Genomic DNA, 25,099 nt, shown 5'->3' on the forward strand with positions numbered 1-25,099 from the left:
TTTTTTTTTTTTTTTTTTTTTTGCAGTACGCGGGCCTCTCACTGTTGTGGCCTCTCCCATTGCGGAGCACAGGCTCCGGACGCTCAGGCTCAGCAGCCATGGCTCACGGGCCCAGCCGCTCTGCGGCATGTGGGATCTTCCCGGACCGGGGCACGAACCCGTGTCCCCTGCATCGGCAGGCGGACTCTCAACCACTGCGCCACCAGGGAAGCCCAATACCACTGTTTTTAAATTTAAGAAAAGTATTAGAGCACTTCTTTTAACTATTAGCTTTACTTTTAAAGCTCTGAATCAAGTTTTTCTTAACTCAGTTTCTTTATACCATGTCTCTCCTGTTCATTTCAAAATGGGATGATTTCTGCATATGGATGTCCAAGTTTTTAGGCATGTTGCCACTTCCTACCTATAGTTCTTACTGCCTTGATCTGGAATACTGAGCATTTTGAATAACTCCCTCACAACAGAAAGTCCAGTAGGTTTTTAAAAACCTTTGCTTGGGAAGAGAGTGAGGGAGAAAATGGAAATATCAACATATCTTCTATTTATGTTCTAACTCTGTAATTTAACTAAGTAGAATGAACTCCACCATTTTGTTTAATTCTTAACACACCCAAATCTGTTATGTAGTAAGGTTTAGAGATTAAAACATAATGCAACAAAACTTACAGGAAAGCAGAAATGCTTCAGAGTTTCTACCCATTTTCTATTGATAGTTATCTTAAAGGAAAAATAGATGTGGAGGGGAGGAGAGGAAGGAATGGTTGAAATCCAGACGTTGGCATATCAACTTTCTTTTGTTCCTTCCTCTAGGCTCTTTCAGAGGATCTCAAGGCTTTGGTATGTATGCTAACAACTGTCCGTGGTCCCTTTGCAGTGTTTCCTGTATTGGTGAATGGCCCCAGCTTCCATCCAGTTAGGCAAGCCAGGAACACAGCTCCTCATCTCTTGCATTTACCAACTCACCACCAAGACTGTTAATTTTACCTCCTAAAAGTATCTCAAATCTATCCACGTCTCTTCATTTCCACCACCAGTACCCTTAGCCATCTTCTTTGCCTTGGGCCAGTGCAATCATCTCGTACAGAAAATGCTATTGGTGCCCTGCTCAGATCCCTTTTACTGGTTCTGATAACCTACCTCACAGCTGCTTTGGCTCACACCTCCAACTTTCTCTAGAGTCCCTTGGACACTGGAGCCACAATGACAAGAGAAGCCTGGGAGGGAATCAGTCTCCCAGACCACCCTCATGGGGCTGCCTGTGACCAATGACTGATAGGTGCAAGAGTACAAAAGCCCAGCTCCGTTGCCCCAGGGAAGGACAAATTCTGCAGTGCAATTTATACTCTAGAGCCCCCTGTAGGATCAGGTAGAGACTAGGCTTCACCTGAAACCACATCTATTTTTAATTTTTCCCCTTCCTTATCCTGTTTCTCTCATTCACATACATAGAAGTTTCTCCTGATAGCACTCCCTTAATAAATCACTTCCACACAAATCCCTATTTTAGGCTCTGCTACCAGGAAATTTACCCTGAAACAACTCCTAGCTGTTCTCCTTGCATCCACTGTTGACCCCTACAATCTGTTCTCCACATCACAAATATGGTCATCCTTTACACAGTGCTTAGACCCTGCAAATGATTTTCACTGATATTAGGATAAAAGCTAAACTAATTAATGTGTCCTGCCAGGCCCTGCATGAATGGTCTGCCTGCTGACCTCTTGCTGTTTCAGCTTCTCTCCCACCACTCTCCCCTGCTCCCTCCCTTCCAGTCACACTGACTTTCTGTCTACCCCTCATATCCCCAAGCTTCCCTCTGCCTCAGGGCCTTTGTACATCTTGTTCCTCTGCTTGGTATATTTTTCTTTGCTACTTTTATGCAGATAATCCCTACTCACCTTTCAGCTCTCAGCTCAATTGTTCACCTATGTGAGCAGGGATGTATCCACTGGGCCTTGGTTTAGAAGTCCCTTCCTGACTCGAATTAGACTAGCATTAGTGTTCCTGCCACATCCTCCCATAACAATCTTGTACTTCCCCTATCAGCACTTCATTGTTACTGTTTGTTTTCATGATCTTTGTACTAGACTGTAAGCTCCATTAAGTCAAGGACTGTATCTTTTTAAATTAATTAATTAATTAATTAATTATTTCAATAAATATTTATGTGCATCTACAATATTTTAGACATTGTGCTAGTTGCTGGTGATACAAAGCATGAAAAATTGACAATACTCCAGCCCTTTGGAGTATACAGTGTAGTGGAGAATATAGAGGTAAATTAAATAAATATTTTGTTAAACTATGATAAGTGCTATGAAAGAAAATTACAGGGTAGTATCTGATTCATCATTTTATTCCCTTTACCAAGCACCATGACTGATACAGAGTTGGTGCTAAATAAAATCTTTAAATGATTGAATTAAAAACTTGGCTATTTTTTCCCTCTCTTTTCCAGACAAACATTTAGTCCTCTGAGAGCCAACAACAAACTTTTCCATCAGAATGAAGAGGCTATTTTGATGTACACTGTTGATAAGTGGAATGAACTTGAATGACTCTACTGACCCCAGGGAAATTTCTGAGAAGAAAAAAGGACATCAACATGCCTTCGTTCAATATGTTTTCTAAGGAAATCAAGCTTTCCAAATCAGCCCTCCTAGAGATTAAGAAGACTAAACAAGTTATTATTAATTGTTTTCTATAACTTGCACATTTATGATATACTTGAGTGGTGTTTTTCTTTTGTTTATATATATCTGGGGAAATTTGGCATAAATGAGGTTAATTTTATAGGGCTCAAAGAATTATTTTCAGCTGTTATATGTGTATATACATTTAAATATCTTTTTTTACAACCTATTGTTTGTCACAGTCTTGACTGTTTTTCTACTGATGTTCTGTTGGACACTCATGCTAGTATTTTATGTCAGTGATGTTCTGAGGGTTGGTGGCTATGTGATACTTGCTATTCAATATGTTTAATACCATCCATGGTTAATGTATAATGTATTTGTTTTAGAACCCTTTATCCATCACCAGTTTCAAATAACAAGATTGTTCTATGGGAAAACACAATCCAGTTTTTATAATGTATTGGTCTATGACATGCTACCTGAGAAGCACTGTGGCAAAAATGGCTGACTATGTATGTGTAAATAATGTGTAGAGAAGATGCATGTGTGTTTAGCCACCCCAAGATAAATATATGTTCAGAAACATGCATATATATATATATATATATATGCATGTTTATATATATATATATGTAGCTCCTTGTAAATATATATCGAGAACACTTCATTAAATGCTAATATCCAAGTGTAGGAAGTAAATAGAAATACAAAGGAAAAAGAGGGCTTTGGACTATTTTTAAATTTCTGTTATTTTTAATAGTGTACCCCATTGCCATAAGATATCAAAATATTAAGAATTACCAAAATGGGGACTTCCCTGGTGGCGCAGTGGTTAAGACTCCACGCTTCCAATGCAGGGGGCCTGGGTTCGATCCCTGGTCAGGGAACTAGATCCCACATGCATGCTGCAACTAAGAGTTCACATGCCACAACTAAGGAGCCTGCCTGCCGCCACTAAGACCCAGCACAACCCAATTAAAAAAAAAAAAAAAGAATTACCTACATGGTGTGATTATGCTTTCCTGCATTTCCATGGACTGATAAAATATAGTATCAGGGAAAGATGTCACATACAGTACCTGCTCCATCTTGCTGAGGAAACAGTCAATGTAGTCTCGAGGGTTATTATGATCCAGGGACTTTTGATGCTCCTTCACTTTTTCCAGAATAAAATATTTAACATCATCAAGCCTTTTTGAGAATGCTTTGTGCTCTCCAGGGAGATACTTTATGAGTTTTGGCCATAGATTGTAAATCTAAAATGAGAAAAATAATACATCAGCAATTCAGTTTGTGAAGAGAGACCAGTGTTTCTAAGTGGAGCACCTAACCCTCTGAGTGGTCTGGCTAGGCAGAATCCCTTCCTCCAGCTTCCGAGCAGAAGAGAAGGGAGGGTGACCATCACGTACATGAGAGAGCAGCCCCTTCCCATCTCCTTGCTCAGCCACCCTTGGCCAACCTCAGAGTCAAGAGGGGGAGAATGTGCGTAGGGGCCTTAAAAGAAACGTAGGGGGCCTCCCTGGTGGCGCAGTGGTTGAGAGTCCGCCTGCCGATGCAGGGGATACGGGTTCGTGCCCCGGTCTGGGAGGATCCCATATGCCGCGGAGCGGCTGGGCCCGTGAGCCATGGCCGCTGGGCCTGCGCATCCGGAGCCTGTGCTCCGCAACGGGAGAGGCCACAACAGTGAGAGGCCCGCATACCGCAAAAAGAAAAAAAAAAAAAAAAAAAAAAAAAAAAGAAACGTAGGCAACTGGGAACATGATGTCTTCTTTTGTGGGAGTCAGCTCACAGAAACAAGCAGAGGGCAGCCTTCCATAGGTGCTGGGGTAAGCAACACTGCACTCATCCACTCGACAAGACACACGTGGTGGGAAGGTGACAGTGCTTGTGTTGGCACGTGCTCATGGGGCAGGGTGAGGAGCTCGCAGCCCTTTACCCTGACTATGGGCTCCCAGTGCCCCCATGAGATCAACCGCAAGGGCAGATGCAGACTTGGCTTTACCTGGATCCAGGGAGAGTTTATTCGATTAAAATTTTTATTTAACAAACTCAACAGGGAGAGTAACGTCTTATTGTTGTAGTGGAAACGCTCGTTGAAGAGGACAGAGCAGATCACGTTGCAGGAAGCACAGGAGAGGGTGAAGACAGGGTCCAAGGGCTGAGCTGATGTGAGAAAAAAAAAAAAAACAATTCTAACATTTAGAATTTTCATCAGTGTGCATTAGGGCTTCAAGAACAGGGCCTCCCTCTTGCTCAGATTGATACCCATATTTTATTTTCTCTAAACTTCTTCAAATTAGGATGTAGGGATCTTCTAATAGTACTACATGCTCTATAGTATTATACTATGCTACTACTACTAATTATTATGTTTTTCAATGAATACTGTATTAGTCATCATAGCAACAAGTAATATGGAGTATTATACATGCTGGATACTGTGTAAATGTTTTGCAAACTGTATTATTTAACCCTCATTCTGAGGTTTGATTTTTAGCCCCATTTTTCACATGAGGAAACTGCATTTTAGAAAAGTTAAGTAACTTGTCCAAATTTACACATCCAGTAAGTACCGAAGTTGGGAGATGAATCCAAACAATGGGATTCGTGAGTCCTAAGTAACAGTTTTGGGTCATTTTCTTCCTGCCGCCTTTTTCCTAGTCAACATCCTGACTCATAGAGCAGATTGTGGACTATTGCGTGCCTCCCAAAGGAGGAGCTTTGGTGGGAAGCTCTGTGTGTAGAAGCCCCTTGCCCCAAAGGATGGTCGATGGAACGCACCCTCTGTTTTCCTGAGCTCCTCCACCAGAAACTGGGCCTCCTCCTGGACCCTCTCCTCGAGGCTCCTCTTCCCCATTCCAAAGTTCCTCAGGGTCATGAGGGAGAAGCGCCGCATTTGTTTCCACCTGTTTCCATTACTGAAAAAGATTCCTAGGAAAAGAAGCAAAGAGCAGGAAAGAATTTTGCATCATGGAGTCCGACTTTCCCTGAAGCTTATCTCCTGTGTCCACCCTGCACTGTTGCCAGTGCCCTTTATCAGGGATTTAGCAACTGGCCTTTGAAGAGCACAACATATTCTTTGGTTTGGGTGAAATATTTGTCACAAAGAAAATAAAACCCAAGCTCTGGTCAACAGAGGGCAGGGGTGATGGAGTCAGGAGGCAGGATCACTGGCAGGTAGAGAACATTCCCAAGTGTGGGAAGGGCCCTCTGTCTGGTTTTGTTAAAAGTAGTAAAGACTGGCATGTGTTCTCACAAACCTCTTTCCTGAGTGTCTGTTTTACACTTAATATCCTTCTAACTTGTGGTTTAATTCTACCTGTGACTTTCTCTATTAGAGGATAAGCAACTGGAAAGCAGAGCAATAGGGAATATATGTTTCCATTGGCCTCTGAATTTACTACAGCTAATGTTAGCTAATCTGAACAAGAAGAAACTCAGGAGCAAAGGAACTCAGTATGTTCACACCAGTGTTTTTTCATTCCTTCCTCTGTACAAAACCAGTTACGTGGGCTTCCCTGGTGGCGCAGTGGTTGAGAGTCCGCCTGCCGATGCAGGGGACACGGGTTCATGCCCTGGTCCACATGCCGCGGAGCCGCTGGGCCCGTGAGCCATGGCCGCTGAGCCTACGCATCCGGAGCCTGTGCTCCGCAACGGGAGAGGCCACAACAGTGAGAGGCCCACGTACCGCAAAAAAAAAAAAAAAAAAAAACAAAAAAAACAAAAAAAACAGTTACATGTCCTGAATTTCCTTAATGTGCCACCAGTTTCCTAGTGCCCCAAATCCAAACCTCAGGGCATCTTCACATCCCTCTTGCCCTTTACCCTATACATCTGCTCTTGGTAAGTCCTGTCGATTTCACCTCCAAAATGTCTTTCTCATCTGTCCCTTCTTATCAATTTATACTATGCTACCACACTTCAGGTTCTAAGACTTTTACAGATTTTAAAAGTTCTAATCATCTTCAAACCAGTTTCCCCTTTCACTCCTCTAAATCTACAGTTTCCAGGTTACTCAAAATCAAATACAGGGACAATTAGGCTGGTGCTAAAAATCATTCAATGAGTCCCTCTACCCCACCCCCACCTCCCCACCCCGGTCTCATTCTGACACCTTTAAAACCTCAAACAGTTCCATCATTCTCTCCCTTGGCTCTAACTCTGAGCTTATAGACCAATCACAGCTGTTCACTAAATGCAACTACATTGTTTTGCACCCTCATTTTGTTCATTCTCTCCTTTTTGCTGACAAGTCTGTTCCCACCCTATTTGCTTTGTTGAGTTTCTAGCTTTCCTTTAAGAGCCATCTTGAAAACCTTCTCTTTGAAGTCTTCCCTATCCTCTACTGGAGGTAATCTTGCCTTCCTTTAACTGAATTGGCTTGCGTGATGCTTTAATACAATTTATCTTTTCTACCTTGTATTACAGCAATTTGTTTACTTGTGTTACTTCCTATACTAGATTTTACTTAGTTAAGTGACTGGTGCATCTCTCCAAATATTTCCTGTGACACATGATGATCTCTTACCTTGCACATAGAAGATGTTCAATACACAATAATTTAAATATTCATTTCACATCTACCAAATTAGCAAGCATTAAAAAGAAATTTTGTACCTAAAGCAATCAAGCTTGTGGCAAATTTGGTGCATTGTTTAGCCTCTTTGCATATCACGACCTATTTTGGAAATTAAAGCAATATTTATAGCAAAAACTATTAAAATTGTCTTTGATCCATTAATTGCTTTCCGAAGAATTTACACAAAGAAATAATTCAGCAAAAGTTTAAAAGGTGTACACTGCAATGTCATCTATACTGACTTATTAAGAAATTTGTAAACAATCTAAATGATAACGATAGGGTAATTTTTTGCATAATTATACAATGATAGTAAATCAATATTAGGAAAAGTAAGCAATTGTTAAAATGATGATTATGAAAACTATGTAAAAATAGCAGAAATGTTAATATTTAAAAGAAAAATCAGTACACAAATATTCCTATACTATAATTACAACTATGTAAAATATGTGTGCATATGAACAACATTTGGGAGATGGCACATAAAAATAAATATGTTACATCAACTATACTTCAATTAAAAAATTAAAAAACAAAAAAATTTAAGAATAGGTTAGTGTATTGAGACTATGGTTACTGGTTCTGGGTTCTAGAGTTAGGCAAATTGAACTCAAATCTCTACTCCAAAACTTTCTAATTTGGGTGAGTTATTTAACTTCTGTTGCCTCAGCATTTTTTTTTTTTTTTTTTTTTTTTTTTTTTTGCTGTACGCGGGCCTCTCACTGTTGTGGCCTCTCCCGTTGCGGAGCACAGGCTCCGGACGCACAGGTTCCGGACGCACAGGCTCAGCGGCCATGGCCCACGGGCCCAGCCGCTCCGCGGCATATGGGATCCTCCCAGACCGGGGCACGAACCCGTATCCCCTGCATCGGCAGGCGGACTCTCAACCACTGCGCCACCAGGGAGGCCCTTGCCTCAGCTTTTCATCTGTTGAATGGAAATAAAAAACATTTTCCTCATGGGGCCACTGTGTTAACTGAATATGGTAATACATAAGAAACGCCCAGCACAGTACCTGGCACATAAGAAGTATTTAATAGATATTAGCTAATATTATATAATTATAGCTATTATACTAATTCAATAATATCCCAATTATTATTATAACATCTAATGTTTATAATAATTAATAATAACATTATTATTATTATTGAATTTTAGGAATATTTTTATCTCTTTAAATTTTTAACTGTTTTTGCATCACCTTTAAATCAAAAAGCAATTACAAATTTGGTAAAATTTTTATTTAATCCTTAATTAGACTTTTACATGTTGCCTTTTTTTCTCTTCATTTATTCTTCCATTTATCTAATAAATTTTCATTGCTATCCTGTGCCAACTAAAGCATGTCACTTGCCATCCAGCTCTACAAGGATTAGGTCAATGGCCACTGCAGTCACTGACCTTCAACAGACCATGAAAGGAATTCAGCGGGGAGATCAGGAATGAGGCACTTTGTGCTCTGGGGAAACTGACAGAACAGGCCTTCAGATAGTTAGATATTTTCAGGAGAAAACTTTAGGAACTCAATTTCTTGCATTTCCTCATACTTAGCGAAGCAATAAAATCATTGAGACATCAATGATTTTATTGATGACAATAAATAAAAGGAACAGATGCGAGACATCTGTTCCTCGTGACTAGCAGCAGCCTTCTACTGAGATGGGTGCTTGATTGCACATACCCCCTTCGCTAAATCATATATATACTGACCTCCCCCACTATCTCTTCGGAGCAGTTTCTCAGAGCTATCTGAGATGCTGTCTCCTGGGCTATAGTCCTCAGTAAGTTCCCAAATAAAAGTAAACTCACAACTCTCACACTGTGCATTTTTTTTTGGTTGACACCGGCTGTATGCCAGATTCTAAAAATATTACTACCGTGAACAATCTTGTTTATAATTTTTCCCACATCTTGTATTATCTCTCAAGATAGGTTTCTAAAGGAGAATTACTCCATCATTATGGATGTCTCTTTAGAGAAGTTTGGTTGTTAAGGGGCAAGAAACCAGGAACAGTAACCGAAGGGAGTTGTGAGGAGAGTGCTGTGGAATATTCACATACTCCTGGGAATGATTCACTGGAGAGTGAGTTTATCAGTCACAGTCCAACCAGCAAAAGAGAAGCCTCTCTCAATATTTAAAACAGAGGAAAATTAATCCAGGGAATTGGTTTTAAGGTGATGGAAACACTGAGAGGCCAAACCAGGGACAGTGAGACAACTAGTAATTATCAACAGCTGAAAACTGCTACCATCTCCCCATGGAAGGGACAAAGGAGCTCAGTGGCTGGGGTTACCTGGCCAGGAACCAAAGTGGCCCTGGAGTTATTACGGGGGGATGTGCAGCTCTTGGAAGAGATGCTATCTGAGGCACAGAGAGAGGGGGCCCTCTGGCTCTCCTTCCACTCCCCAATCTCTTGCCAGTGCCTCTCTTTGGTTGATCCCAGTCAGAGCCAGCTGTTGAAAGAGTGTGGGAATTTCAGCTTGCAGTAACTGTAGCACTGGGAACCAGGGCCAGTAGGGAAGAGAGAGGAGTGGCTTTCAAGACAAGTGGAGAGAGATGGGTAATCAGGGATGGAGAAGGCATTACCAAAGAAGTAAAATCCTTGGGAAGGTGAGATGCTATAGGATCTAGGGCACATGTGGAAATTTTCCCTGTCAAGAAAGGGACACTTTTTCAATTGTAACAGGAGAAAAAAAAAGGAGAATGTGGGTGCAGGGGCAGATAGACCCATAGATAAAATGTTAAGAAACTGAAGAGTTCCTTTCTGATACTTCTGTTGTTACAATGAGTTATGATACAGTGGTTCTGAGAGAGGAAATGTATAATGGGGGTGTTAATAGGAGGAATAAGGAGTCTCTGAGAGTGGAAAAGGGAGCCAATCAGAGGAACGTGTTGTATTAAGAGTCTAATTGAGGTTTAAAGTATTAATTTAAAGGGAAGCCAGTGTAATTACTGAGAGAATTTCTCTAGCAGTGTTTATCTTCTGGACACAAGCACAGAGAAGAAGATGGTTGAATTCTTCCAATGTTGGAGTATATGCCATGTAAATGTGATGGCGGGAGACAGTGCCAATATATTTTCTAGGTTCTGATGACAATGAATGAGCTATGTGAAGGCTGCTTTGATTCACCGATGCTGTCAGTTAAAAGTTTAAGGTCAAGGCTCTTGACAATATCTATTTCAGAGGAAAATCTGACATCTTCTATTGCCCTATTCTGAAACTGAAATGCTTTTGGGAGTCCAAATCTGGGAATGTACACATATACACACACGAATCTCACATACAGTAGTCAGTCTCTTCTTTTCTACATGGGGAGTTCAGCATTGGTCCAGGGTTGTCTGTGACTCAATGCAGAAGGCTCTCTAATCCTATCTTCCACTGCAGAACCACTTGGCTCCCGCTTAAACTTCTGTTGTTCAAGTTTTCCCTTATCAGTGCAGAGGTGATACTTTCCTCTTCTACCTGCTTGTTGTGGGCAGATTGTGTTTTCCAGAGTGAACCACAACAATATCTCCCATCCCTCATTCTCTTCTGTAGTGTGACCACCACCACCTCCCCATCAAGAAGGGAAGCCTAATTCCTGTCCATTTGGATTTGGGTTGGCTTTTTGGAATTACTTGCAATGAATAAAATGGTTCTATGTTCTAAAATTTGGTCTGAAGAAGCTTTGCAGCTTGGAATGCTCACTCTCCAGAAGCTCCCCCTCAGGATGCCCCCTCCTGGACTCCAGGCACCAGCGAGAAGCCCAAGCCACATGAGTGGGCCACTTGGAGATGCTCTGTTGACAGGCCCAGCTGAGCTCAGCCTTTGGGTCATCCTTGCCCAGAAGCCAGACTTATAAATGAAGAAGCCTCCAGATGATTTCAGCCCTCAGCTATTTGAATCACCCTTAGCTGCCTTATTTGGAAAAAAACAAAATTGGATGTCTGCTAAGGCCCCAGGCCTTGTGGATCAGAGAAAACACCTTCCACTGTGCCGTGTTCAAATTCCTGATCACAGAATCCATGAGCATTAAAAAAAAGTGGGGGCTAGGGAGTTGTTGTTTTACATCCCTGAGTCTGGGGTGGTTTGTTACACAACAAGAGATAGCTGTGATACTTTCCTATTTTTCTCACTTTGTTCAGAATCTATACCCATTATGTAAATATCTTTTGAAAAAATATACTTCTTTCTCTTTACCACACCTGCATCCCTGCAGGCGTGGACTGTTCCAAGGAAGCAATGCCCTCTCCACTCCCACTGCACTGGGGCAAGTACGTGCATGGGTGAATAATCACATAGTTGGTTGTTTCTGTTTATGTAAACTAGATTCCTCAGTAGGTCTCTACAGTTTATATGGCCATAGATATAGTACTTTCCAAAAATGTTACAGCATTGCACTCCTCCAGGTAAAGAATGAATGGCTGTTTATCCATACCTTTAAGAGCACTAAGTTATTTTAATTTTTGCATTCTAGCGACTGAACAATGGCATCTAAAACTAGTGTGTGGATTGAATGAATACGTTAAAGTAAGAGGGCCTCTCTGGCACTTGCTGCCCGCGTGTTGGTAGAAATCCCAGAGTTCTGCGTGTCGGAGGCCCTTCCGCCGTGGCTGCCATTGCAGAGCAGCAGCCATGGCTCTGTGCTACCCATGGCCTTGGGCCTCAACAAGGGCCACAAGCTGACCAAGGACCTGAGCAAGCCGAAGCACAGACGCCACCACTGGCGCCTCACCAAGCACACCAAGTTCGTGCGGGACGTGATCTAGGAAGTGTGCTGCTTCACCCCTTATGAGCAGCGGGCCATGGAGCTGCTCAAGGTCTCCAAGGACAAGCGGGCCCTCAAGTTCATCAAGAAAAGGGTGGGGACACACATCCATACCAAGAGGAAGAGAGAAGAGCTGAGCAATGCCTTGGCCGCCATGAGGAAGGCAGCAGCCAAGAAGGACTGAGCCCTTACCCTCTGTGCACAATAAAACTTTTTCAGAAAAAAAGAAAAAGATAAAGTAAGGGCTTAAGCTGTTGCAATCTGTCAATGAGATAAATATTTAAAGATTAAGACACTAGACAAAATATTGAGTTGATAGTTAACAGAAAATGTTTCAACTTGATTAGACACAAATCCTCAGCACTGTATTATAGTGTTCAAAGTTCACTAGATCAGAAAGCTATCTAGTATTTTAGCAGACATTTCATTTTTGAAGGTGTTATGGGTTTGTTTCCCCTCAAAATATGTTGATGCGCTGGCCCCCAGTATCTGTGAATATGACCTTATTTGGAAATGGGGTCTTTGCAGAGGTAATCAAGTTAAAGTGAGATCATTAGGGCGGGCCCAATCCAATATGACTGTACGCTTCTAAAGAGGGGAAATTTGGACACAGAGACATATATACACAGAGAATGCCATGTGAACATGAATCAGAGATTGGGGTGATACATCTACAAGCCAAGGAACAACAAAGATTGCCAGCAAAGCACCGGAAGCTAGGAGAGAAACATGAAACAGATTCTCCCTCACAGCTCTCAGAAGGAACCAACCTCACTGACATCTTGATCTCAGACTTCTGGACCCAAAACTGTGAGACAATAAAGTTCTGTTGCCGTAAGGTTTGTACCCAGTTTTTGGTACTTTATTATGACAGCCCCAGGAAACTAATGCAGAAGGAAAACTAAAATATCAATGAATGGTTCTTCTTTTTGTTATTTTCCAAGATAGAAAGTTTTAGGAAAGGAAGAGCTGAGTTATCTGTTCCCATTACAGGCAAGTAAGGAGCAGTAACAAGGATTTTAGAGGAAGTTTGGAAACCAATTTTCTCAGAGTTGTGAAAACGGCAATTTTTTGAGCAATAATTTTTTCCCTCTTGAGCTCAATCCAACCCACAAGCTTCCCGCTCCAATTAAAAGTTCATTTTAGGGGCTTCCCTGGTGGTGCAGTGGTTAAGAATCCCCCTGCCAACACAGGGGACACGGGTTCAAGCCCTGGTCCGGGAAGATCCCACATGCCACGGAGCAACTAAGCCTGTGTGCCACAACTACTGAGCCCATGTGCCACAACTACTGAAGCCCGCGCGTCTAGAGCCTGTGTTCCGCAACAAGAGAAGCCACCGCAGTGAGAAGCCCGCGCAGTGCAACAAAGAGTAGCCTCCGCACACCGCAACGAAAAGTAGCCTCCGCTCACCGCAACTAGAGAAAGCCCACGTGCAGCAACGAAGACCCAACGCAGCCAAAAGAAAACAAAAAAGTTGATTTTAAAGCTTACACACAGACAATGTAATCAACATGTTTAGAAAAAAGGGAAGTAGTAGAGGGAAGGTTTGGTTGCTTCTTAGGTGAGCAAATGCATCCTGATCTTATGTAAGAGAGATCAAAAATTGCTTCTCTTTTATCACTTAGTACACTGTATAATATTTAATTAATTATTCATAAATATGCTTTGAAAAGAATTAAGTTTCTATTTCTTTGGGGCTTGCAATTTTACAATTTGAAGTGGATTGGAGGAGACTTTCAGGTTGTCCTAGGCTTTTGTGTGCGTAATACTTCATACATATGAAGGAATATATGTAACATATGTCTAAGTTTTGAAACATAATAATAAAATAATTATCTGTGAGCCTATTGTCCCACTGAAGAAGTTGAGCTTCACTAAGACCATTGTAGCTCCCTGTGTGTCACCGCTCTGATCCTACCACCCTCTCCCAGCTCCCTCACCACCGCCTCCCAACCGCCCCCTCATCCCCAAACCAGGCTGACATCGAAAACACAGTAATTTCTATACCTAGTCATCTGTTTATTGTTGTTGCCACTATGCCACTGCAGCCTTTGTACCCTGTGAAATGAAACCCCAAGCATGGCTTCTCCAGCTCCCTAAACCCTAAGACCTCTGGGTAACAACTTTTTTTTTCAAAATGTTCCCAGATTGTTTTTTATCACAATCATATTTGCAGATTTACCTTAAAGGGAATTTGGAGTCTGTTTTTGATGTTTATCTCAATAGAGTTATCAGAGCATCTGTTGAATAATAAAAGAATTTGTCTGGTCTTTGTCCCTGGTTCCTGGGAGAGAGCTTCTAAACCCTTGGACATGCCCACTTCTAACACAGAAGTGTCTCTGTTATTCATGCTGAGTCTCTGGGATCACACTTGAGTTTATGATAGTGAGGTGACTCATGGTGGATCCCTAGACAGTTTCGAGGTGGGGTGGGCCATGCCAGAAAGACCAACTTTGTATTTAGAGAATTGGAGCTTTTAGCCAAGTGATATCAGCCTGACCTCCTGACTTTCAAGGAATAGAAGGAGCTAGAGACTGAGTTCTATCACACGGCCAATGACTCAATCAATCGTGCCCAAGTAATGAAGTTCCAATGAAAAAATCTGGACACCAAGCTCTGGTGAGATTCCTGGTTGGTGAACACATCAATGCATCAAATGGGTAATGCATTCTGCTTCCTTGGAATAGAATACAGAAGCTCTGCATTTGGGCCCTCCCAAACCTTGCCCTATGTGTCTCTCCATTTGTATCTTTCATATAAATAAAACTGTAATTGTAAGTATGGCAACTTCCTGAGTTCCGTGAGTCATTCCAGCAAATTACTGAACCTGAGGTGGCCACGGAAACCCCGAATTTTTAGCCAGTTGGTCAGAAGTGTGGGTAACCTGGAGACTCCTGAACTTGTGGCTGACATCAGAAGTGAGGGCAGTCTTCTTGGGAATGATGTCCTTAACCTATGGAGTCTGCACTAACTCTGGGTAGTTAGTATCAGAATTGCAGTGCAGTATTGCAGCATCTAGTTTGTAGCTTGTTGCAGAACACTCATTAGGTTAATCAGACTTTTTTGCTAAAAAGAATTAACTTTTATTTTGAAACATACCATATCCTCTCTGGTTATCATCAATAATTGGAATATGTCCTCTGTAAAGGAATTCATCACCTTGATCAATTAGAGCTTCCTTCACCGCCTCATATCCATGTAAGACCACAGTGATCTGGGATCCAAGGTACAGAGTGTAAACGGGGCCATACTCTTTGGCCAGCTGGAAAGAGATGCAAGTGGCTGTAAGGGCTATTGTGAAATCTCTCCATTGGAGGCTTCAGTGGAAATTAAGTAATGATTCACATGTAACTTAGACTTTGCTCCGTTAATTTCCTTTCAGGAATTTAACCTAGGGTACAGTCATGGATTCATTCTTTCCTTCATCTATACATGCAACAATTGAGCAAATATTTACTAAGCACCTATACTGTGTCAGACACTGTGCCAGGAACCCTCATGGAACTTAGAGTCTAGTGGAAGTAACAGGCAGTAAATAGCCGAACAAACTACATTTGCAATAGAAACTGAGCATAATTCTATGAAAGCGATAAAGAATGTACTATGTTGGATGATAATGGGAAAACAATAAAATAGATGAGGAATCTATGAGGAGGTAACACTTAAGGTAAAATTAAAGATGAGAAGGAAGCAGCCAGGATAAGGGCCAGAAGGAGAGCTCACTAAACAGGTATTAAAAAGGATGACATCTATATATTTATGATAGCATTGTGCCAAGGGGAAAAATAGAGTGCTACAACATCTGACAGCTCGGGGTGTTTTCAGATGTATTTTACAACCATGCAGTTAAATTCAAAGCAGCCATTTGAAATTACTTATATGAGGATGTACGATGGTGCAGAAACATGTTCAAGTTCTAAATTAAATTGTTGAAAAATAAAATTATGTTTAAAAATCCGTTAGGGAATTCCCTGGTGGCCCAGTGGTTAGGATTACGTGCTTTCACTGTCAAGGACGCGGCTTCGAGTGCTGGTTGAGGAACTAAGATCCTCCTGCAAACTGTGTGGAGCAGCCAAAAATTAAAAAAAAATCCATTTGTTAAAAAAATCCATTTGTATATTATAATCCTCCATTTTTTATGATAATTATTTCTAAGAAGCAAAACTTGACACCATTTTTTTTTGCCTTTTTTTTTTTTTAACTTAAATGGTAGAGAGTTTTGCCATTTTGTACCTCTTTTCTCTGTCCCAGGAAAATGAAACGTACTTCCTTTGTTCCCTTTGAACGTGTCTCTATATTTTGGGGCACAAAATGCCAGGTCCTCCTCTCCCAACCTCACCCTCAGCTGATGACTTTGCTCCCTATTTCACAGAGATAATAGAAATAACCAGAAGAGAATGTCCATATGCTTCTGCCATAGCATCCACTTGTTTACCTTAATCTGTGCCCATGTACATAGTTTTCTGTTAATATAAATGACTCTCCATGCTCCTAAAAAAGGCCCAATTCTCCAACTTGTGCACTGGATTCTAGTCCTTTCCAGCTATGGCAACATGACTTTCCTCTTTACAGCAAAATTGAGCAACATCACCCTATTTTCCCCCTTCCCCAGCCCCTGGCAACCACCATCCTGCTCCCTACAAGTTTGACTCTTTTAGAGTCCACATTAAGAGTGCATATAGTATTTGTCCTTCTGTGTCTGGCTTACATAACTTAGGATAATATCAAGTTTCATCCATGTTGTTGTAAATGGCAGGATTTCCTTCTTTTTTAAGGATAAATAATACTCCTCTGGGTGTGTGCATCATATTTTCTTTATTCATCAGAGGACAGTAATTAGGGTTGTTCTGGAGAATATATGCTTGCACAATGAACTCATTGAGATAATACTTTTTCCCAAAGAATATTTCCAAAGGAGTCAATGTCAGTCAGGGTAGCAGAGCTGGGCTGTGTCAGAACAAGATGTGGGGATCACTCTTTAGAAGGAGGATCATAAAGTATCCCACAGATTAGTATAAAATAGTAATAATAATATAAAAGGACACTTATTACATTTGCTTGGCTTGCCTTTTGGTAAGTGTTACACGCAGAGGGGACTGGAAGCCTTTCAGTCAAAGTATGTTCTGACTTCAGAATTTTCCCATTCACTAGAATTCAACCTGTATCTCAGGTCAGGTCAACATACCTCACTACCTGCTCTAAAGTGATCCAATCCAGAAAAAAAAAAAAAAAAAGATATCTGTCTTTAATACAGAAATAGACACCCCAAAGTGTCTTAGTGGTGAGTAAAACTAAGAAAGCTTGAAGATGACATGAAGATAACCTGAGGATGACCCCCCCTTACCTGGAGATGACCAGCCTCTAATGAAACCCCCTTACCTTGGAGAGAGATGCAGGGACGTCCTTGAGGTTTAGCTGCATCAGATTCCCAATGATGGGAAGGGGAGTTGGGCCAGGTGGAAACCTTCCCCCTTTGTGACTTTTCTTCCACACAAAAAGGAAAACCAGGCAAGTGGCACAAATCACAAGAGCAAGAGTAGTGATTTCCAGCAGTGCCATCTCAGCCACTCGATGTTGGTAACTGTCTGGATTGCTTGTTAGCAAAGTCTTGTACACACCCGGGGTATGACCTGCCAGCCAAAGGCTGGTCTGAGTTCTTGGGCTTGGAAAAAAAACACCCTGGAATTGGTTTTGGCAGTATTTACCTTCCTGAAGCTTGAGATTAGGGAGGATTCATATCTTTCCTACCTCTTGTTCACAAAATCTGCAACTTTTGATTTTTTAAGCCTCTCCATTACATGTACTATTTCCTTTTAGCACTAATGATTCATTAACTATAAAGCTGGGGGATTAAAAGGTACACACTATTAGGTATAAAATAAACTACAAGGATATATTGTATAACATAGGGAATATAGCCAATATTTTACAATAACTATAAAGAGTATAACTTTTAAAATTTTTTTCTAAAGATTTTTTTTGGGGATGTGGACCAGTTCTAAAGTCCTTATTGAATTTGTTACAATATTGCTTGTTTTATGTTTTGGTTTTTTGGCTACAAGGCATGTGGGATCTTAGCTCCCTGACCAGGGATCAAACCCGCACCCCCTGCAGTGGAAGGCGAAGTCTTAACCACTGGACCACCAGGGAAGTCCCTAACCTTTAAAATTTGTGAATCACTATATTGTACACCTGTAACTTAAATAATATTGTACAGCAACTATACTTCAATAAATAATTTTTTTAAAACTAACAAAAAGGGCTTCCCTAGTGGCTCAGTGGTTAAGAATCCACCTGCCAATGCAGGGGACACGGGTTCAATCCCTGGTCTGGGAAGATCCCACATGCCATGGAGCAACTGAGCCCATGAGCCTAGAGCCTGTGCTCCACAACAAGAGAAGCCACTGCAATGAGAAGCCCGCGCACCGCAATGAAGAGTAGCCCCCCACCTCCCCACCACAGCTAGAGAAAGCCTGTGTGTAGCAATGAAGAACAAATGCAGCAATAAATAAATAAATAAATAAATAAATTTATGCTAAAAAAGCTAACAAAAATTTTTTTAAATTGCAATCTACAATGATTGATTTTTAAGTGTTAAACTAACCTTATATTCCTAGGATGAACACCTCTTGTTTCTCATGATGTAATAAAACTTTTCTATTTTGCTGGATTTGATTTGCCATTACTTTGTTAGGGATTTCTGTACCTATGTACATGAGGAATATTGGTTTGCAATTTTGTTCTCTGTAATGCGTTTGGTTTTAATATCAGGTTTATGACAGCCAGATAAAATAAGTAGGCAAGTGCTCCATTTTTTTCTTTTTAGTAAAACTTTTTAAATTTTTAATTAAAAGGTTAGTATTATTTTTCCTGAAAAGTTTGATAAAATGCCACAGTGAAACAATCTGATGTCTTCCTTGTGGGAAAATTTTTGTTATTAATTTATCTAATTAAAAAAAGTTCTAGAAATGGATAATGGTGATGATTGCACAAAATTGCGATCGTATTTAATATTACTGACCTGTACATTTAAAAATGGCTAAAATGGTATATTTTATGTATATTTTACCACAATAAAGAAAAAAAACCCGATTACTTAGTTGGTATTTGAAAACGTTATCTCACCTGTATTTGCATTTAAGGTAATTAATGCTTTTATTTATTTATGCTTTTAGATAAATCTTACTATTAATAGTAATGTCTCAGAATCTAGATATTATCTTATGGGGAATTTGTTAAAATAAATCTTTTTCAAAATCTAAAAAAAAGTCTACTGTTGTTTCCTACTAATTACAGAAAACATTAAAAAAGTCTATTTAGCACTAAAATTCTTCATTGTTTCAACTTTACTATTTTTCACTAATTTCACAGCCATCTATTTCTCTGTATTTTCCCACAGCAGACTATTTGCTTCCATTAACCAACCTTATTGGCCTGCATTCATATATCCTTTAGCTGTGGGGCCACTAGGCTGGGATGCAGCCATAGCCGATAATGGGTTTGTGCAAGAAGAACCCAGGCATAGGTAGCTTAGGGACTTCATATATTATTAATACATTGCTGTATTCCTTCTGGCACTTTCTGTGAAACCAGTGTCCACTGATGCTTATGCTCAGTTGTTTGCAAGCATTTGTTTACAGACATTCCACAGTGAGGTAAATTATTGACTTTGAAATGCTCAAAAAGTTAGAACTTTAATGTTTTGGACGTTGAAAGCAAGTGAATAAACAGAGTGGACTGGTAAACATGTTGGAAAAGGGAAGTTTTAAAATTACCTAATCAATTTCCCTGCTTAAAAATCCTGAAAGGGTTTTTTAATTTTTGGTTTTTAATAGACTTTTCCTTTTATTACTAAGGCTTTATGTTTCTAGAGCAGTTTGCGGTTCACAGCAAAATTAAGATACAGAGCTCCCATATACTCCCTGCCTCCCACCATGAAAGTCCTGAACCAGAGTGGTATATTTGCATGTGTACGTCCAGTTGTTCCAGCACCATTTGTTGAAAAGACTATCTTTTCTCCATACTGCCTTTGTTCCTTTGTCAAAGATCGGTTGACTATATTTACGTGGGTCTATTTCTAGACTCTTTTCTGTCCCAGTGATCTACTTGTCTCTTCTTTTGCCAATACCACACTGTCTTGATCACTGTAGTTTTATAACAAGTCTTGAAGTTAGGTCATGGCCTCAACTTCATTCTTCATTATTATACTAGCTATTCTGAGTATTTTACCTCTCCATATATACTTCAGAATCAGTATTTCAGTATTCATAAAATAACTTGTTGGGATTTGATTTGGGATTGCACTGAATCTATAGATCGTTAGGAAGAAGTAACACCCTGACAATACTGAGTGTTCCTATACATGAACGTGGACTACCTCTCCATCCATTTAGTTCTTCATTGATTTCTTTCATCAAAGTTTTGTAGTTTTCCTCATATAGATCCTGTAGATACATATTTTGTTAGATTTATACCTATTTCATAGTTTGGGGTGCTAATATAAATGGTATTGTGCATTAAATTTTAAATTCTGAAATGTTTTGCTTGAAAGGTTTATTTCTAACCTTTGGAAAAATCACTGGTATGTAACAAGACTCAGAAGGCCCACCATGATCCTCTTCCCCTCTTGACACCTACCTCACCAGTCTTTTTTTGGTGCTCCTATTCTCACTAATAATGTTACACCTGTACTAGACTTTGGTCCATTCCTGGAAGGTTCTTCAACTGAGGTCTTCACGTTGTAAGGCTTCACATGTGAGCTTTCATTTTTTAAAGTAACAGCTTTATTGAGATATAATTCACATACAATTCACCCTTTTAAAGTATACAGTTCACTTTGTGTGGACATGTTTTAATTCTTCTGGGTAGATACCTAGAAGCAGAATTGCTGGGTCTTACGGTAACTCTTTGCTTAACATTTTGAGGAACTGTCAAAACATATTCCAAAGTAGCTGTACCATTTTACATTCCTACTAGCAGTATACGAGGAGTCCCATTTCTCCCCATCCTTGCAAACAATTATTATTGTGTCTTTTTTGTTATTGCCATTCCAGTGGGTATAAAGTCCTATCTCATAGTGGTTTTGATTGGCATTTCCCTAATGACTAATGATGTTAAACATCTTTCATGTTCTTATTGGCCATTTGTATATCTTCTCTGAAGAAATGTCTATTGAGATCTTTTGCTCATTAAAACAATTTTTTTTGGTAAAATTTTTGTTATTCCCTGATCTTTCACTGGCTAGCGTACCTTCTTGTTCTTTATCTCCCCCATCTCATTTTTCACACTACCAGTAGTACAGTCTTCCCGTTTGTATAGCCTCATCGTAGTTGGAATTCTTTGATTAAGGTCTACCTTCCCATGAGACTGTTGATTCTAAGAGAACAAAGACTATATGTCTTATTCACTGTTTTGTTCATTGTTGGTCCAATATTTAACACATTTTAGGTTTCCTGGCACATACCACTTGAACACTTGAATTGTATTCAATTTGATGCTCACATTGTTTCTCCTGTTGTGTCAGGAGGACTGCTGTCTCCACTGAGAAGTTTTAGGGGTCACCTCCTCTCTGACCATTTGTTCTCCTCTCTTCCATTGGTTGAGGGTTGTCCCTCGGGATATTAATTCTTGTGCATATCTGAGTTGAATACATCTGCAGAATGACTGCAGCTTCCATAGTATGGGAGGAACCCTGCAGTGAAAAACAACATGTTAATTGCCTGCATGGCACTGTTGAGGCATGGGGACCCAGTGAACTGCATTTTAAAATACAATAGCATCTGGCGCTCCCATTGCCTGGAACACATTCCACCATTACCATCATTCTCTTCAGTTGCCTGGCTGCCTCCTGTATATCCTTAAAAATGTGGCTCAGATCTGACACTGCCTCCTAGAAACCACCAGGCTGTGTTGACCCCCACCTGTACTCCTTGCATCCAGTGTTCTGCCTGCTGTGGTACTTACCACACTATCATACTTGCCTATTTATTTGCCGTACCACCCAAACCGCACCCCCCTCCACCAGAAGGCTAAAAGTCTTTTTTGTTGCCTCAGCAACTAGCACATACTAGATACCTAGTAAATATTTATAGGAAGGAAAGATTTAAACATAGTTGAAGGGCCTCCCTGGTGGCGCAGTGGTTGAGAGTCCGCCTTCCGATGCAGGGGATACGGGTTCGTGCCCCGGTCTGGGAGGATCCCATATGCCGCGGAGCGGCTGGGCCCATGAGCCATGGCCGCTGGGCCTGCGCGTCCGGAGCCTGTGCTCCGCGGGGGGGGGGGGGGGGGGCCACAGCAGTGAGAGGCCCGCATACCGCAAAAAAAAGAAAAAAAAAAAAAAAAAAAAAAAAACATAGTTGAAGATAAAAAATTGAAATAGCTGGCGTCTTAGTCTGCTCAGGCTGCTATAACAAAATACCATAAACTGGGTGGCTTAAACAACAAACATTCATTTCTCAGTTTTGGATACTGGGAAGTCCAAGACCAAAGTGGTAGCAGATTTGGTGTCTGGTGAGAGCTCTCCTCCTGGTTTGCGGATGGCCTCCTTCTTGTTGTGTCCTCATATGGCCCAGCGAGACATCTCTTCTTATAAGAGATGTCTTATAAGACATCTCTTCTTATAGGAAGACATCTCATCTACTTCTATTTATGAAGGCTCCACCTTAACCTAATTATTGGGTTGGCCAAGAAGTTTCTTCTGTTTTAAAGTAAAAACAAAAGACACATTTTTCATTTTCACCAAGAACTTTATTAAACAACGTATTCACCATTTTGTTCCACTACCTTCTGCCATTTTTCAGGCAACTTCATAATTCCAACTTCCCAAAATTTTTTATCTTTTTGGACAAAGAAGTATTCCATATGCCTTTTACAGTCTTCCAGGGAATTGAAATATTTTCCATTAAGAGAATTTTGTAAAGACCAAATAAATGGAAATGTGAAGGTGCAATGTCTGGTGAATACAGCAGATGAATCAGAACTTCCCAGCCAAGCTGAAACAGTTTTTGCCTGGTCATCAAAGAAACATGTGGTCTTGTGTTATCCTTACGGAAGATTATGTGTTTTCTGTTGACTAACTCCAGACGCTTTTCGTGGAGTGCTGCTTTCAGTTGGTCTAACTGGGAGCAGTACTTGTTGGAATTAATTGTTTGGTTTTCCAGAAGGAGCTCATAGTAGAGGACTCCCTTCAAACCCCACCATATACACAACATCACCTTCTTTGGATGAAGATCAGCCTTTGGGGTGCTTGGTGGTGGTTTATTTCGCTTGCCCCACGATCTCTTCCTTTCCACATTATTGTATAGTATCCACTTTTCATCACCCATCACAATTTGTTTTAAAAATGGAACGTTTTCGGTGCACCACAACTACTGAGCCTGTGCTCTAGAGCCCACGAGCCACAACTACTGAAGCCCTGCACCTAGAGCCCGTGCTCCACAAGAGAAGCCACTGCAACGAAGAGTAGCCCCCGCTCACCACAACTAGAGAAAAAGCCCCCACACAGCAATGAAGACCCAACGCAGCCAAAAAAAAAAAAAAAAAAAAAAGGAACGTTTTCATTATGTTTCAGTAGAGCATCGCATGCGGAAATACGGTCAAGAAGGCTTTTTTTGCTTAACCTATGTGGAACCCAAACATCAAAGCGATTAACATAACCAAGCTGGTGCAAATGATTTTCAACACGTGGTATAATGTTGCTTGTTCTCAATTAGTGCCTCGATTTGATCGCTATCAATTTCAACTGGTCTGACTGACCGTGGAGCATCGTCCAGCAAGATATCTCCAACACGAAACTTTGAAAACCACTTTTGACACGTTCAATCAGTCACAGCACCTTCTCCATACACTGCACAAATCTTCTTTTGCGTTTCAGTTGAGTTTTTACCTTTCTTTAAATAATAAAGCATAATATGCTGAAAATGTTGCTTTTTTTCTTCCATCTTCAATATTAAAATGGTTACATAAAAATTCACCAATTTTGATAAACTTTTCTTCAACGTTCGCTGATATGACAGCTGTCACAATACAGTCTAACAAAATTGTTTCGAATGAATTTAAAGACAACTAAGCGCCACTAGAGCCATCTTACGGAAAAAAGCAAACGAACCTTTTGGCCAACCCAATATCTGTCAAAGGCCCCACCCACCTCCAAATACCATCAAATGGAGCATTAGGGTTTCAACATGACTTTTAGGGGAACACATTCAGCCTGTAGCAGATGGAAGGTAGAAAAATGGATAGAAAGAGATACTAGGAGAAAAACATGAAAAGCACTAATTCCAAAGAAACGTGGTAAGGAAAACAAGTAAAATGTCATTCCGAGTTATATAATAATGGACACTTGGGGGAGTGAGCAATGGATTAACAGTAAATTAGTTTAAAATGCTTACACAAAGACAAGAGCCCAGAGGATAGCCGAGAAGCTGGCCCAGCTTGTTGAGATGTTCCTGGAGGGCTGCGGTTGAGGTTTAAAATCCAGCTAGCTTAGGTCACTGCTGCTGAAGACATAATTCAGTGTGTGTTTTCTGATGCACTTGTATGTATCAGGCACTGTGCTCTCTGTCCATCACAGGAACTTACAGGCTACTCAGAGACAGAAACATATATCGACTCCAATGGGCTGGGTGAACTAATGCACCCCAACAAACACCACGTGCAAATCACTATTCCAGGTGCATAAACAGATCTTGCTGAACCCACTGAAGAGCTCTGTAAGAATATGTAAACAAGTTCAGAGATATTAGGTAATTTCCCATGGTTACACACTAAGCCCTGACGTGGACACTCTAGCCTAACTTCTGTCCTTTTTCCCCCACTACTCACTTACCTGCCTTTCACATTCATCCTTTTGTTCTTTCACACAACATAACTGACCAACTCATATGGGCCAGGCACTGTGCAAGGCATGAGCAACAGATACCATCCCAGGGAAGAGCATGGTCACAGTCCCTGCCCCCCCAGGGAGCTAAACATTTGTGAGAACAGACATTAAGCAGGTAATGTGAGGCGTGTGGAGTGTTACAAACAGGGAAACGTGGGGTGCTGACCTGAGCAAGCAGTTCCGGAAGACCTCTCTGAAGAAGTGAAGACTCTTTAGGAGTTAGCAAAGTTGGAACTATAAGGGAGAAAA

General features: G+C 40.8%; 1 protein-coding gene and 1 pseudogene across 2 annotated transcripts in view; one reads left to right on the forward strand and one right to left on the reverse strand.

The window, feature by feature from the left end:
* Window positions 1-17,720, reverse strand: part of LOC309798763 (cytochrome P450 2C23-like) — a 34,855-nt gene extending 17,135 nt beyond the window's left edge. The window contains exons 1-5 of the mRNA XM_082611358.1: window positions 17,350-17,720; window positions 15,070-15,232; window positions 5,418-5,567; window positions 4,639-4,799; window positions 3,716-3,892 (exon numbers count right to left, since the gene is read on the reverse strand). Coding sequence (XP_082467484.1) covers window positions 3,716-3,892; window positions 4,639-4,799; window positions 5,418-5,567; window positions 15,070-15,232; window positions 17,350-17,529 — 831 coding nt within the window. The 5' untranslated portion in view covers window positions 17,530-17,720. The remainder of the gene's footprint in view (window positions 1-3,715; window positions 3,893-4,638; window positions 4,800-5,417; window positions 5,568-15,069; window positions 15,233-17,349) is intronic.
* Window positions 8,400-13,864, forward strand: LOC309798764 (large ribosomal subunit protein eL36-like; annotated as a pseudogene). The gene has a single exon. The product of its transcript is annotated as a large ribosomal subunit protein eL36-like (transcript).
* Window positions 17,721-25,099: the final 7,379 nt, after the last annotated feature.

Source organism: Mesoplodon mirus, assembly GCF_964341445.2.
Source record: "Mesoplodon mirus genome assembly, chromosome: 2".
NCBI classification, from domain to species: Eukaryota; Metazoa; Chordata; class Mammalia; order Artiodactyla; family Ziphiidae; genus Mesoplodon; species Mesoplodon mirus.